This window comes from Mirounga angustirostris, unplaced genomic scaffold (genome assembly GCF_029215605.1).
Source record: "Mirounga angustirostris isolate CCGP_5_RB_7025 unplaced genomic scaffold, mMirAng1.0.hap1 SCAF_2, whole genome shotgun sequence".
NCBI classification, from domain to species: domain Eukaryota; kingdom Metazoa; phylum Chordata; class Mammalia; order Carnivora; family Phocidae; genus Mirounga; species Mirounga angustirostris.
Genome location: NW_026991710.1, coordinates 6,902,547 through 6,918,060, shown reverse-complemented (window position 1 = coordinate 6,918,060; position 15,514 = coordinate 6,902,547). Strand labels below are relative to the sequence as shown.

The window sequence follows — 15,514 nt, the reverse complement described above, 5'->3', positions numbered from 1 at the left end:
AGTTTGAGGGGGCTGAAGTAGGGGCGGCGGTGGAAAGCTTCAGGGTCACACAGAAGGGGTGTCGTGGCCTGGAGAAGCCAGTGGCCAGAGCAGGGGCCTGGACACTGGTCCCACCGGCTCCCCCACCCCCCGCCGTAGCTTCTCCCTGCTCAGAAATGGGGGCTGTGGGCAGGCTGCTTTCTGAGGCCCCTTCCCACTCTATGCTCGCTGACACGTGGCCCACTGTTTCCTTTGAGTAGATCAGTTGGAGCCCTGATAGCACCCATTTGCTTTCTGCTTCCGGAGACAAAACCTCGAAGATTTGGGACGTCAATGTGAACTCTGTCGTCAGTACGTTTACAATGGGCTCCACTGTTCTGGACCAGCAGCTGGGCTGCCTGTGGCAGAAGGACCACCTCCTCAGCATCTCCCTGTCTGGGTACATCAATTACCTGGACAAAAACAACCCCAGCAAACCCCTGCGGGTCATCAAGGTAAGGCTGTGCCGGCAGTGCCTCTGTCCAAGGGGCTGGCAGAGGTGTGCGCCCAGCGAGGAGAAGGGAGAACCTGCGTGAGGCCCAGGGGGACCAGCCCTGCGGGTTTGGGCAATGGCAGGATGCTAGTTGCTTTGGGATAGGTGTTTAGCAGAAGGGGGAGGCTGGTGCCGAGTTCCCCTTGAGCTTCTAGAAGCACCAGGGGCTCAGGGCCTTGGGGCTGTGGACAGTGGCCCTCCCCCTGCTGTCAGGAGTCCCCGTGCCCTGGGGAGGAGAGCCTCCCTCAGGAGCTGACAGCCGGAACACACGGGGCCCCAAGAGCATCACCACAGACATGGAGGACCGGCAGAGAGCCTGAAGGACGACCGGGAGGCCTTGGGACTGGACCTGGGCATTATGTGGCATTTGAACATGGGATGGAGTTCGAGGAGGCCTTGAGTTTTATGTGGTTCGAGCAGGGACGGCACGTGGGAGGGAATGAGTTCGGAGAAACAGGTGGACGCCCGGCCGGGAGTTTGTGCAGCAGCAAGCGATGGGAGATGCTGGGACCCGTCTCCAGCCTTCCTCAGCCTTCCTCGGGGCAGCTGATGCCCAGAGTCTGCCCTGGGTGCCCCTTCTCTGAGGGGGGTGGGGGGCATGCCTTCTCCCTGTCCGGAAACGAGCCGCCAGGTGAGGACCTAGGCGCTCCCTGAGGACAGGGCCGGCTGGTGCCGCTCCCTGCAGACCCTGCTTCTGCCTAGGAGTTGATGGAGGGGTTGCCTAGGTGGGAGCCGCTGTGTCCATTCAGGAGGGGATGTGGCTTGCGGGGGAGGAGCTAGTGTAACAGCAGCATCTGTCCTCACTGCTGGCCCCACACCTTCTGCTCTCATGACCCTTCCCCCCCCCCCCCCCCGCCCACTTGGCCCTAAGGACGGGGCGTTGGGACCTCCTCCTCGATGGGCTCCCAGCCTGGCATGGTGTATATGTCATGCGGGTGTACATGGCCTGGAACAGAGCCAGGGGCCATCGCAGGACACAGTCACTTTGCTGGGCCTCCAGTTGTGATGGGGAGAAATTCCTTGAGACATTCAGGCATTGCTGTCAGCCCACCTGGGCCCGGAAGAGCAGTTTCCCGCGGGCCACCGAAAGCACGGGAGCTACAGGCTGGGCTTCTGTTGCCCCCAGGCCAGCTCGGGGAATCCTGTGGGCTTTTACAGTTAGCAGAAAAGAAACTCCTGTTCCCGCTCCCGCCACAGCACGTGTGCGTGAATCCCAGGGGGTACTTGGTGCTGATCTCACGCTGCAGAGTGTCTGAGCCACGCGTGGGGGCCCAGGAGAAGGCCGGAGTTAGATTAGCAGTTCTCAGCCCCACTGCACGTTGAGATAGAGAAAGGGCTGGATCCCTGGAGAGCCTGAAGGAGGACCGGGAGGCCTTGGAACTGGACTTGCCCCAGAAGGATTTGGTCAGAACCTCCAGGGGTGGCTCTCGCTGTTGGTACTTCTTTAAAACACACCCGGGGATTCCGATGTGTAGCTGGAGCCGTGGTTACAAGCTTGAACGTCCATCAGAGTCAGCCGAGAGGCAGCTTGTTCAAACACGGCGGCTGGGTTCGTCTGGGGACATCTGTGGGGCACATGCGAGCTCAGGTTCCTCACAAGTCCCCGGGTGAGGCTGTGGCCCCAGGCAGGGCACATGCATGGAGTCCCCAGGCATCTCCCCGGGTGCAGGTCCTGAGTCCTCAGGATGCGCAGGTGGGATGCCCAGTGGGGCCGATCTGGTCTGAGGACCACGCGTTAAGTACCAGGGCTGGTGGACTCTGTCCTAGAAGGAGACGTGAGGTCGAAAGGACCCAGTGTGTCTCCTGAGAACTGTGTGAACCTCTCTCGGAAGCTTCTTGCCATGGTGTGGTAACAAGTGGAACCCCGCAGGACGCTTGGGAAGCTCCTGGGGCAAGGCCTGTGCAGAATTGTGCCACCTGGCTGCAGAGCATTGCTGGGAGAGACCAGACGGAGACCTGCCCACCCCAGGCCCCCAGGAGCAGTTACAGCGAGGTTACGTGTTCCCCCTAGCAGCGGGGGGCTGCTGCAGAGGAGTCAGGTTTTGGGGGTCAGGGCCCTCCGACAGCTTGGGTGGGGAGCGGCGTGTTGGGAGAGAAGAAACCTCATCAGCCAGGAGTCAAAGCTAGGGTTGTATGTTCCGGTTCTGGGAAGAGAACAGACTGTTAGTAGCACCCGGGACTGTCTGGGTCTCTCACCCCGGATGTCCCCCCACCTGCCTCCGTGAGTGAGCACTAGGCCCTCCTGCGACTGATCCCGCTAACTGCTGCTTCCGCTCCACGGAGGCTCAGCTCGGGGTTGGGGCTCTCCTCCCCCCGTCTGCTGGACGTGAGCAGCCTTTCCCCCGTTCGGGGGCACTGCCAGGGTCAGTTGCACGGACCAGGCCCTTGGCTCCTGGGGTTTTATTAGATCCCATCCTTGGCCGGGGTTGAGGTTGGGTCCCAGGAGGGGAGGGCTGCATGATGGGGCTTTGCCAGACGGCCAGTCAGCTGGGGAAAAGCAGGCCGCGGCTCCTGGAAGGGGGTTTCGGGCACACGGGGGGCTGCAGGATGTCGGCACGGACGTCCGCCGCGATGTGGACGGCCTTCTGCCTCATCCCCCAGGGGCACGGTCGGTGGAGGGCGGTTGGCAGGCTGCAGACACAGGATGGCGTGTTCTCCGCTCACCCGGCCCTGTCCGTGTCCTCCACAGGGTCACAGCAAATCCATCCAGTGTCTGACGGTGCATAAAAACGGTGGCAAGTCCTACATCTACTCCGGGAGCCACGATGGACACATCAATATCCTTTGACTCACAGAGCTGGCTCCGGGGCCACTAACAGGAGAGGTGGGAGTGTTCTGTCCCCGTTGAGCCAAAGGCCAGGCCAGCCAGGTGGCGGCGGCAGGGCTCCGACCAGCGGGCCGCGTCCACGCTGGGGGCCCCTGGCTCCGCGCTGCAGCCTTGACCCGGTGGGTCACTTCTCTGTGTAGCTGTAAGTGGCTGTTCAGCTCTGAATCGAGCTGCTGCCCCCACCTGGGCCCCTAGTGCTGCTGGATCCCTCTCACAAGCCGTGAGTCAGGAGTCTTAGGATTAAGTAGGACCTAGAACCTGTCAGTATTGTTCCCCTTGCTTTAAAAGTGGCAAACAGAAGCTGAGAATGCTCAAGTGCCTTCCCCAAAGTCACACCGCTTGTCGGTGGCCCCTGGGACTGGAACCACAATCTCGCTTGGGCTGAGGTTCTTTGCGGTCCTGCGAGACTTTCCCTGGAGGCATGTGAAGCAGCCCTTACAGCCCGCGCTCCTCCCAGGACTGTTGTCTGTGGGGTGCTGGGTGCAGGCCCACGCTTCCCTGCAGGGCTTTGCGGTTTTCACAAGAGAGCTCCAGTTTGGGAGGCCTCCCCACAGCCCTGGGGTAGGAGGGCAGACACGTCATCCTCTGCCCCATTAAATGTAAGGAGGGTAGTGTGTGGTGGGGGCTGCATGAAATCAGGGGCAGAGAAGGCTCTAGAATCCGCCCTTCTGGAGTGGTGTGCGGATCTGCAGTCATGCCGTCTTCAGTTGCCCTGGTGTGAACTCTGATGCTCAGATAGCTACGTTTCCTTGGGTATCAAGCGCTGGGTCTCCATCACAAGAGCTTGTCGGCCGTGCAGCATACCCGTGGCACTCGAGAGCCAACAATAATCTTCATTTGAAATGAGATGTTCAGGTGTTTGTGTGAAAGAAAAGCCTCCTCACTTAAAGCACCCCTCCCCGCTGAGCACCTCCCGCTCGCAGTGTGTAAACCAGCCCAGCCAGGGTGGGTCAGCCCCGGCGGCACCTGGCGGCACCTGGCTGGCCACCCTCTGAGCGGGGAGGCACAGCCAGCCTCCTGCTGACGGTCACGGGCTTGACGGCACGCTGCAGGACACAGGGCGGCGTGGGCTCAGTGGCGCGGGGCCGCGGTGAAGACCTGTCCCCTCGCTGCGGGAACCCGCCGCCGCTGGGCTGTGGTCCGTGTGCACCGCTGGCCAGCGGGGACCCGCACACTTCGTGCCGGCTGCTGCAGGGGGTCCGGCCGGACTGCTCATCGCTCGGTGTGTCCTCAGTGGCCCACTGTCACCAGAACGTTCTGGAATTCGGATTTAGACTTGCCATAGACGTCCCCTCAGGCCCCGTGCTCCCCGTCCCACATACGCTGTCCCGAAGGAGGGACGGCCAGGCATCCCCGGTGGGGCCCGCGCCATGTCCTGGAGGCGGTCTTTCCTTAACCGCCGCCCCACATTACTGGGATTCTGAGACGGGGGAGAATGACGCCTTCGCCGGGAAGGGCCACACGAACCAGGTGTCCAGGATGACGGTGGACGAGTCCGGGCAGCTGGTTAGCTGCAGCATGGACGACACTGTGCGGTACACCAACCTCACGCTGAGGGACTACAGGTGAGGGCTGCCGGGGGCCTGGGTCCACAGTGCACCCCGGAAGAGGGGCCCTCCGCCCACACTGCTTCCGGCCCGTGGCCCTCGATGGCACTCTGCTCTTCTCACTGCTCCCCCCAACTACTCCTCCTGTACCGGGCTCTCGGCTGGGGGCCGGGTGACAGTCCAGTGGCCCACGTGGACGGTGAGCTGTGTAGACTCTGCCTGGGAAGCCAGGCGCAACATCTCAGCCCAGATGCTCTCCCAGACCCCACACTTGGCCAGTCACAGGGGATTTTCCTTCGTTTACTCTTTTCAAGAAGTTTTTGTAAGTGTGCAAGATTTTCCAGGGCGTGTTTTCACGGCATTAGCCAAAAACGAAGACCTGATTTTCATCTGTGAAAGTATCCGATTCTTCAGAAGAGTCACCCTGCTGAGCAGAGTGGCTGTGACCTTGGGAGTGGGTGGTGGGCTTGGTTCCATCTGTATCCAGGGATTGCCAGGGTCTGTGGCCAATGGACGCAGGACAAGAGCAGGATGGGGTCCCCCAGGGCGGTCCATGGGCAGTCCTCAGGTAACAGAGACGGGAGCCCCCTGACCCCAGCCCCTGCGTGATTTCCGATCTCTTTCCCTGGAGCCGGGGGCCCTTTCTCACTGGTCCCAGGTTTTAGCTCATGGCTCTGTCCATGTGGATGGACCAGCATCTCTGCTTCCTGGCCCCAGAACTGCTATGGGTGTGTGGTGGGTGTGTGCTTAACCCGCACGCCGAGCCCCCATGAGGTGGACATAACACGTTTTCCCTTGTCTGCACCAGTGGGCAGGGAGTTGTGAAGATGGACGTCCAGCCCAAGTGCGTGGCTGTGGGCCCTGGAGGCTACGCCGTGGTCGTGTGCATCGGGCAGGTACGGTCTGCTTCGGTGTGGCGGGGAGGACGGGCAGGGTGGCAGAGCGGGACTGCAGGCCGCGGCATCTGACCTCCGATCTCCCCTGGCCTCCCATGCGGCGGGAGCTCTGATACGTGTCTGTCCGAGCCCCGCATGCACGCCTGTTGGCTCCGTCCGCAGGCCTCCCCGGTCGCACAGGGTCCTCCCCATTCTGCAGACACGGAGACAGGCACAGGGGGGTAAGTTGCTTGCCCAGGGTCTGCAGCTGCCAGAGGGCACGGCTGTCAGGCATCAGCCTCCCCGGGGGGCCTGCCGGGGGGTGCAGCCCTGAGGCCTGGAGCTGTGTGATCCGCACATGCTCCTCACTATGAGCTCTGCTTTTCTTCTCCCTGGCAGCTCACAGGGGGGCTTGTGAGGCTCCTTGCAGCGATGCACCTTCCTTTCCTGAGCGGGGCCGAGGCGCAGTGATCTGGTGACTTCCCCAAGGCCACACGATGGCCGGGGTGCCGGGACCAGAATGGCATTAGGTATCCCAGCTCTGCGGCCTGGCTTTTCATTCAAGACAGGTTACCTATACACCTTTTCTTTTGGAATTTCTGGAACAAAGCACCCTTGATCGAGACCCTGGCGTGACCCACTTCCTACCAGGCTCTGCTCCGGCGCAGGCGGCGTCTGTCAGCAGACCGGGGCATCCCGGCGTGTAGATCAGGGAGGGCAGGTTGACAGCCCCCAATGGCAGGAGAGACAACCCTGGTAAAGGCAGCTGCTGTTCGGGGTCCCCCGCCCCTTCCCCATCCTGCTCACTTAAGTGCTTCTGGGAGAATGGTTTTCTGCGTGTCCTAGATAGCAGGAACTTCTGTCAGCAGCCTGGGTGGTCGGTGGGGGAACAACAGGCATGAACTGCGTGGAGAGCCATGGGGGGGGGTGTGTAGGGGGCCTGAAAGGCAGCCTCTAGAAGCACGGGTGGGCCTGGGCTGCGGCTCCGTGGGGTGCGCTCCGTGTCTCCAGGCCTCAGTTTCCTGTCGGTGGAGGGCCGTCCTGACAGGCCTTCCTCCGAGGCTCACAGCGGGGCTTGCACAAAGGGTCAGAGAGGGGCCAGCCTGGTGCCGCGCTGGGGAGGGCTGGGGGAGTGCAGGGCTGTTCTGTGATGTGCCACTGCTGCCCAGCCTCCCTGCCCCACTCCAGGTAGGAAGCTTCCCTAGAACTCCTCACTGCAGGTCAGAGGGTCAGCAGAATGTGCAGGAAGGGAAACAGCTAGGTTCAAGTCTCACGTCTTGGGCAAGTTTTGGCAAATGCTTGTGCCCCCAGTCCTTACCGGTCAGATAGGAACGTCCACTTCCGGAGTCGGGCAGATGGTCGGTGAGGGTTTCTCAGGCTGCGTCTTCAGTGGTGGGTCTTAGTGAGGGTGCGGACACCTGTCCACCTGTCCTCTTCCTCCAGCCCCTGCCCCACAGGACACGCAGAAGCGGAGGCCCCTGCACAGGGGGGCAGGCGCTGGCCTGCCCTTCGTGGGGCAGCTGGTAGCTTGGGCAGGGGTGCTGTGGGATGAAGCCAAAGCCGTCACAGATCTAGGCCATGCTGTCTGGGAGCAGTCCGGGAGCTAGAAGCAGGAGGGGTGGGTAGCAAGGGGCGCGTGGGGTGGAGGGTGCAGAGGGTCCTCGTGTACAGAGGGCCTCTTGTGAGCACCAGAGGGCAGAAGTTAACCGCGTGGGAGCCAGGGGGCCCAGACGCGAGCCCCAGCTTGGTTTTGAGAGTTATAACTGTACCTCATTTTCTCGTCTGTATGGGGGTTGGGGTGGTGATCTTGCCGTCTCCAGGGGCGGGGTGTGTGCAGCATTCTTAGCAAGGCCTGTGTCTCGGGCTCAGCGGACCTTAGCTGCTACTTTTATTTGCCTTTATTAGGGACTTTATTTACCCTGAACATCGGATTCCAGCTTTGTGATGTGTAGGCACCATTAGGTTCTTCTACCCTGGGAAGCTGAGCTGAGGCTCAGGACAGAGCTGTCCCCACAAGCAGTAGGCGGCTGAGCCAGGATCAAACCCGCAGGGCCCTCAGTAGGGCCTGGACACCTGGGCACTCAGGCCCGGCTGGGGTGGAGCCCCGCACAGGGCTCGCTGCGCCACAGTCCAGCTGCCTTGCTCTGCACCATCTGTCCTGTTCTGCCTACTGCCTGGGCCAGGTCGTGCTCTGGGGGGGAGGCCGGTTGGGAGCGAAGAGCTTCTGTGGACCTGGGGCCCAGCTGTGCTCTCTGCTCGCTGGCGCCCCCACCTGGGACCCAGTTTTTGTGTGGAAGACGTACCAACACTGCCCCCCAGCTGTGCAAGACGCTCACACTAGCACACGTGGATGTTCCCGTGCTCCAGGGCGGTGCAGAGGGCCTTTCCTTGGACCTGGGATTTCAGAACTTAGACTCCGGCGTGTCCTGTTCGTTCCCAGTGTTGCTCTAGAGCCCTGCTCTTCCAAATGCTTGCGTCCCTTGAACCTCAGGAGAAGGCCGTTCGGCAGAGCTCCTGTGGAACTGTGTAACAGGAGGATGGAAAGTTCTGGCGTCAGATGGCTTCCCGAGAAGCCGGCGTGTGTGGTGACAGTGACAGCAGCCGATAGTTACTACGATGCTATGACTAGGAAGAGTCACAGCCCCGAGCGGCTGATGAGGGAGGAAGCACAACGCAGGGTCACAGGGCCCCTGCTCCCAGCAAGCTTCGAGACGGGGCCCAGAGCGGGGCCGAGTGGTCTGTCCCCGGCCTCTGCACCCTGACTGCTGCCTGTGATTTTCAGATCGTCCTGCTCAAGGATCAGAAGAAGTGCTTCAGCATCGACAGCCCCGGCTACGAGCCCGAAGTGGTGGCGGTGCACCCCAGCGGTGACACGGTGGCTGTCGGGGGCACGGTGAGTCTCCTGTCCCTCATGTCGCCTGCCCCTGGCTGTCGGGGCGGTTTGGGGGTGACACAGGCTGGGTGAGTGTGGAGTGTCCTGAGGCAGATAGGGAAGTGGTGGGGGACCAAGGGCCTGGGCAGCGGGCGGGGCTGGGCTGGGGAGCGCACAGCAGGGGGACCGCTGGGCCGTCAACCACACGAATGCGTGGGGCACACGTGACTTAGCGTGTTGTGAGAGGACCAGCACGGGTGAGCTGGGCTGGCGGGTTGTAGGTGGGAAGAGCGTGACAAGATGGCTAGCCCGTGCGAAGCAGCACTAACCCGATGGGTTCAGGGATTTCCTTCAGTGCTGACGTCTGTGGTGCTCCTGCCCCCCTAAACCTAGAGCCACGGGGGCCCGGTGGTCCCTGCCTGCCAGGCCGAGTCCTGCCTGCTTTACAAACCGGCTCCCTTCGCCCCGTCCGGCCCCGGGGGGCTCAGGTGCCCTGATGAAGGAGCTCCGCAGCCGAGATGGCAGACCTCCGCGTCCCCAGGGAAGGGCGCCAGCATCGGGCAGTGCCGGCCATGCCGAGGGCCAGCTGCCCCCCAGAGGCCCACGGCCGATCTCGCAGAGCCGGCGTGAGGGCTGAGGAAAGGCTGGTCTGCGGGCAGGGCTTTGCCCAGTAGCTGGCCCGTGGGACGCGTCAGCTCGGCACCGGCCACTCCACTCACCCCCCAGCCTCAGAAGTGGTTCTTGCTGCCCGCCCTTCCAGCCCGGAGGGGGAGCAGCCAGGTCAGGGTGCCTGCCCGAGCGGGTGAGGGAGCCCCCTGTCACGGCCACAAGCTGTTCTTTCCCCCAGGAGCCCGTGGGCACGGCGTCGAGCCCCCACTGCCCAGACACAGAGAGCAGAGCTTGTCAGCCCCTGCACTGTAGCTGTTCCTCTGTGTTGCCATCCTCGGGGGCTCTAAGACCCGTGGACTGCCCTGGTGTTCACAGACGAGTAAGCTGTGTCCCGTGTGTGTGTGTGGTGGCCCCTGCCTGGGGGCTGCATCCCCTCCTGCCCAGCAGCCCCACCGCCTCCCACAGGGTTCCCGTCGGCCCTGCTCTCCTGCACGTGCTCGGCCCGGACACCGTCCCTGTAGGCCCGCACCCCGCAGTGCTGGCGGTCCCTTCTGGGCCTGTCACCCCTTTCCCAGGTAGCTGCCCTCTGGCATGTTTTGAGAAACAGCCTTCCTTTTTTTAGGGAAGAGTTCACAGCTGTGGTCCTGGGGCAGGAGGTCCAAGTCAGACGTGGGGTTTGAACCTGGTGTTCCCCCTTGCACAGCATAGCACCATGCCCTGCTTACTAGACCTTTACCTCTTTTCACTTAAGAAGAAGAGAGATGGCTGTCTCGTCGTCCCCTCAGTTCCCACCTCAAAGTCTTGGCAGCTTTCGTCTTCCCTGGTTGTCTGCCAGCCCTGGGCCTGTGAATCTCCGTGATCACACAGGACACATCTCTGTTTATCCCAAGTTTCCCCATTGTCCCCCAACGCTAGTAGTCTTCATTTATTTTAATGACATTCCAGCAAGAGGCGGTCCCATCACGTAGTTAGCCCGGTGGCGGGCGTTGTGCCGTGTGCCCTCCTCTGACGTCCTGTGTGCGGTCTGCGAGCGTAGCCATTTCCATCCTTGCGATGCCTCCATGTGGGCGGTATACCCCCAGGACCCTGGGGCCCAGACTTGCACTGCAGGCAGGCGTCAGCTGGGCTTGTCCCGTGAGCTCAGAAACCCTGCTGGGGTCGGACAGGGCTTTCCTCCTGCGTTAGAGGCGGGGCCAGGGCTGTGTCGTGCACAGAGCTGGGACACCTTGGATCATGTTCGCCACTCGGGTAGCTCAGCTGCCCCGAGAGGGCGGCTGGTCCTTGATCTGCCTCCTCCCAGGGCAGCCTCGGGCAGCCGCAAGGACACCACCTGTCCCAGTTCCTTCTGTCTGTCCATCCATGCCACAGGGATTCATTCCACCGTGTGTGACACTTCTCAGGCCCAAGTCCTAGACAAGTCCCTGGGGGCATGAAATCGGGAGCGGGGTCCCTGGCCTGGAGGGCAGGTGCCCAAGGTGTGTCCCCTGGCTGAGCTCCAGAGCACGGGCGGGAACTGTCAGCAGAGATGTGCAGACAGCCCTCAGAGGCTCCCGCCGAGGAGAGCTGGGTAGAGCCAGGCACTTGGGCATCTCATGGGCATCCCAGGCTCAAGGACCCCTGGGGCAGTTGATCAGCCCATGGACTAGGTGGCACCTGCCATCTGAAAGAGCAGGTGTGCCTCCCCTGTGAAGAAGCACCTGGGTCACGACAAGGAGGGGGAGCTCGCTAGGAGACAGCCGGTTGGACAGAGGGGGGCTTGGTCAGAGTGAGTCGGTGCCTAAAGGAACCTCCTGGGCGCTGGGAAGGGCCCTGTGGGTACGGAGCACAGGGGGCAGGCAGTGGCCGGAGGGGACAGAGCCAGACCAGGGGCCCTAAAGTGTGTATGGGTAGTTCTGAGTTTGCCCTGCGTTAGAACTTACTGGAGCGTTTATGAAAAGAGGCAGAGTCCTGAACACCCAAACACCCAGAAGCAGAAGTGGGGGTGCCTAGCACTCGGCATTTTAATTACCTTCCTGAGTAATTCTTCCCACTAAGCTGAGTACGCCGTGGGAGCTGCTGAATGGTTTTCGGGAGGGTGTCGGGAGAGCGTGCGTACGGGTGTCAGGAGGGTGTGTGCGTGTGCGTGTGCGTGTGCATGCCTGCGTGTGCTCCCGCCGTGGTGCACGTCGGGAAGTGACTCAGTGCCCCTCTGTCCTCCTGCAGGACGGCAATGTCCGCTTGTACTCCATCCTGGGCACCACGCTGAAGGACGAGGGCAAGCTCCTGGAGGCCAAGGGCCCCGTGACCGATGTGGCGTATTCCCACGATGGCGCTTTCCTAGCCGTGTGCGATGCCAGCAAAGTGGTCACGGTCTTCAGTGTCGCGGACGGCTACTTGGTGAGTGGGCAGGCGGGGCGGCTCTGTCCCCGTGCTGGGCAGTGCGGAAGGCGAGGGGTGGGGGGGGTGGCCGTGGCTTCTCTCCCCTGTTCTCATCAGCCTGGCAGTCGCATGAGACCATGAGACCACGTGGCTTCCTTGTTCTCAGAGCTGAATGACGTGAGACAAGGAGACGCACTGTCGTCCAGGGTCTCGTGGTTTTGTGGGTGAGATAGAACACTTGCCAGAAAGTTAGGGCCCTGGGTGGCAGCAAGGCTTGCTGTGAAGGCAGGCTGAGTGGTTCACCTGGGCTGCCGGGCTAAGTGACTTTCTGGCTTCTTCTCTAAGGGCCGAGACTAGATTTTCTTCCTGAGTCTCACTGCTGTTTAAGTCTCACGAAGATGAGCGCGGATCATCCCAGCACCGCCTCACGTGTGGGGGCGCTGGGCAGTGGGCTGGCGAGGGCAGACCAGGGTGCAGAGGCACCTGGGCATGGGAGGACAGCCGAGGGCCAAGAGCGATCCATTGCCCCAGTTCACAGACAGGAGACTGAGCTTTGTTAGGGGTTCCGTCACTTGCTGGGTGTGGCCAGAGCGGGGGCACAGGATGGCAGGTCTCCGGTCCCCGGGCCCTGTACCACGCCAGCCCCCCAGCACTTGAATGGTTTTGGAATGCAGCAGAGGTGAAAGAATTTACCACCTAGGTTTTGCCGTTATCCATCCGATAATCTTAATTCTGGGTGCACCTAAATTACAGGCATCTGTACACTTCCCCGTAAATACTTGGGCTTATATATGAACTAGAGTTGAGTCTCTTTTTAGTCTGTCTGATGCCACAATGTTACTTCTGACAAAAGGCTTTGGACATAAAGCCTGTAATCAGGACCTCCATCTACATGACACCCCACCTCCCAGGGGATTTCTTTCTGCTCCCTCGCCACATTCCTCAGATTTTGTGTTTATCTCATTTTTAGTGGTTTCATGTATTTACAACAGAAGTCTTGCGACAGCATGCTAAGTAGGCGGTCCACAGGGTGGGATCAACACAGCACAGAACAGGCAAACTTGAAAAGGAAAATCATCGTCAAGTCGACCTTTTCTTAGAAATTAAGAAAATGGAATGCCCTGAAGAAAAAGCATTCCTACGGTGGCAGGAAAGTGCTAGTCCTCCAGCTTGCAGGCTCCGTCCAGCCCCCCGCCCCAGGCGGCGAGTAGTGAGTAGTGGGCAGGTGTGTGTGGGGAGGGGCCGGCGGCCTCCCTCTGCTGCCTGAACCTTCCCTGAGCACCACCTGCCCGAGGCAGGGCCTCCTCGAGCCTTCGTGTCTGCGTTGCGCTGAGCCCTGGCTGGGCCGAGGCTTCATGAAGGAGAGTGCACACACCTAGCACCTCAGGGGGGACGGAGGCCGTTCGGGGCCCCGGGGGCACAGTGGTTGCTGCCCGACGCTGGGCCGTGCGGGGCCGTACCCTCCTGGGCCTCATCACAGAGCGGTGGGCACCTGGGTTCCCGTGAGCCCTCTGTGAGGCATGCGCGGTGCCTGGCAGAGCGTGCTGCATCAGCGTCGGCCCTCGTGGCGGTCGCTGGGGGCAGGTGAGATGACGCGCACCCCTCTGGCCTGAACCCTGACCTACCACCTCTGTTTTCAACCTGCAACTAGGAGAACAACGTTTTTTACGGCCACCACGCGAAGATCGTCTGCCTGGCCTGGTCACCAGACAACGAGCACTTTGCCTCCGGTGGCATGGACATGATGGTGTACGTCTGGACCCTAAGTGACCCTGAGACCAGGGTCAAGATCCAAGGTGACTCTCGATCCCACCTCAGCTCCCCAGGCGGCCCCAGAGAGGCTCTCCCCAAGCCCGAGTGTCCCATCTGTGCTTCTGGGGAAGTCACCCCCGAGAGGCATGGCTCTCATTCTGCCGGCCCCCGCTAGACACGCAGAGGGATCGACGATGCACATATTCCCCGCGGGAGAGCAGGTGGTCTCCATTCACCGGGCATGCGCCTTAGCACACCGGGTCCCTCTTGACATCTCTTTCTCAGCCCGTCGGGTTTCCGTAACAAGTACCGCAGACTGGGTAGCTTATAAACCACAGAATTGCTCACAGTTCGGGAGGCTGAAGTCCCAGATAGGGGGTGGCATGGCTGGGGCGTTGGGGAGCTCTTCTGGGCCAGAGACTTCTCACTGGGCCCCACTCTGCGGGGCCTCTTTAATAAGCCACTGATCCCATTCGTGCTCGCAGCTCTTCCAAGGCCCTACCTCCTGATACCACGGCCTTGGGCATGAGGTTTTTGGTGTACAATTTTGAGGGGCAGACACAAACATTCAGACCACAGCACTTTCCCCATCCCCCGCCCCACCCCCTAAATTAAACTGCTGATCGGGTTCTCTCTCCACGATGGGCAGCGTCCAGTAGGAGTGTAATGGAGCCACCTGTGGACTTCTGTGTTTCTAGCAGCCTCGTTTAAAAAAACAAAAAACAGATGAAATTATTGTTTTATTTAGTCCCAACATATTTTTTCTACATGTGGCAATAGCTCGCTTCAAGGGCTCTGTAGTCACACATGCCTCATGGCCCTAGGAGGGACCGTGTCTGTCCAGGATAGATCTGAAATTCTCCTGTTCTGGTGTCACCCCCCAGCCAGATGGGAGGGCCCAGTGGGAGGTGGCCCAGAACAGATTCACCTGGGTCCCCTGCTCTGTGAGGTTTGTACTAGGACCCACCCAGTCCGTAGAGTAGAGGCAGGAAACTGGGGAGGACTGTAGTCACCCTGGTGCACCTCTCACAGAGGGGGGCCCGGGGCCCCGCGGGTGTTTCTCAGGGTATTCTGGTCACCAGTCCACCTCTTAGAGAGGTTTCTCCGCCTTTATTCACTGCCCCCGCCCATTTTGTTACTGCAGATACACCAGGAAGCTGTTCGTGTATTGTCTGTATTGTTGCTTTATGCATAAAAAGGAACAGACTTTTACCCCCTTGGGGGAGGAGCAGTTCTGACTCCCAGGGGACATTGTTGGGTGTCAGGCCAGCCCCCGTGTCTGGGAGGGGCCGACCGCAGGGATGCCGGCTTGAGATTGCCTGCAGCCACCTTCCACGTTCCAGACGCTCCCCCTTCGGTGAAGAGGGACGGGGTCAGGTTCTCGGCCGTTGTCGCTGTTGGCACAGCCTGTCCCCTACTCGTCGCGTGAGGTGTTGGGGGAGCAGAGGGGCTTCCCTTCAGAACGCCCTCTTTCTCCCCAGATGCACACCGGCTCCATCACGTGAGCAGCCTGGCCTGGCTGGACGAGCGCACGCTGATCACGACCTCCCACGACGCCTCTGTCAAAGAGTGGACAATCACCTACTGAGGAGCCCCCTCCTCTGTTCGGACCGAATCAGGGACTTGAGCTTAACCGCAGCGGAACACGTCGTTTCTCTCAGTATTTCTGCCCTGCGCCCCCCGCCCCCGCCCCGCTCAGGAGGGAGGGGCCTTACGCCAGTACCCTCGGCTCTCCGCAGGGTGTTCCTCTCTGTACACGTCCTTCTGAAAGCTTTAGACAGTGACAGTTTGCACATGCGAAATAAAGCAAGCACTTAAACACCGTGTGGAGCGTAACTCAAACCCACCACCCACCCCAGCCCGAGTGCAGAGCCTTCCGGAGGCAGAGCCTCGAAGGCACACAGACCCGCGCCGCGGCTCCTGCTGTCGGTCGGGAGGCTGCGGTTGTGGGCCGCCCCCTCCCCGCGGGCCCCTCCCCGCGGAGCACCCCGCGCTGGCGGGCGCAGGTCTGTGCAGAGCAGGGGCGCCCCCGGGCCGGAGCGCGCGCCCCGCCGTGCGGTCACCCCCGCGGCGGACGGGTGCACCACGTGAACCTTGGATTCGCTGTCCGTTGTCGTGCTTGATTTTAAGGATGGAATTGTGGGAGTTCTGTTTTTGGGTTTT

The 15,514-nt window shown here is 61.3% G+C and overlaps 1 protein-coding gene across 2 annotated transcripts in view; it reads left to right on the top strand.

Annotated features, from left to right (window-relative positions):
* WDR1 (WD repeat domain 1) overlaps window positions 1-15,170 on the top strand; it is a 40,947-nt gene extending 25,777 nt beyond the window's left edge. Inside the window, exons 8-15 of one of the 2 annotated variants that reach the window (XM_064584281.1) lie at window positions 240-473; window positions 3,201-3,290; window positions 4,749-4,903; window positions 5,694-5,781; window positions 8,543-8,653; window positions 11,444-11,617; window positions 13,251-13,395; window positions 14,833-15,170. In XM_064584281.1, the coding sequence (XP_064440351.1) occupies window positions 240-473; window positions 3,201-3,290; window positions 4,749-4,903; window positions 5,694-5,781; window positions 8,543-8,653; window positions 11,444-11,617; window positions 13,251-13,395; window positions 14,833-14,939 (1,104 nt within the window). In that variant the 3' untranslated portion in view covers window positions 14,940-15,170. Of the gene's footprint in view, window positions 1-239; window positions 474-3,200; window positions 3,294-4,748; window positions 4,904-5,693; window positions 5,782-8,542; window positions 8,654-11,443; window positions 11,618-13,250; window positions 13,396-14,832 lie in introns of both variants that reach the window. The other variant, XM_054508994.2, reaches the window with a different exon arrangement.
* The last annotated feature ends 344 nt before the right edge of the window (window positions 15,171-15,514 follow it).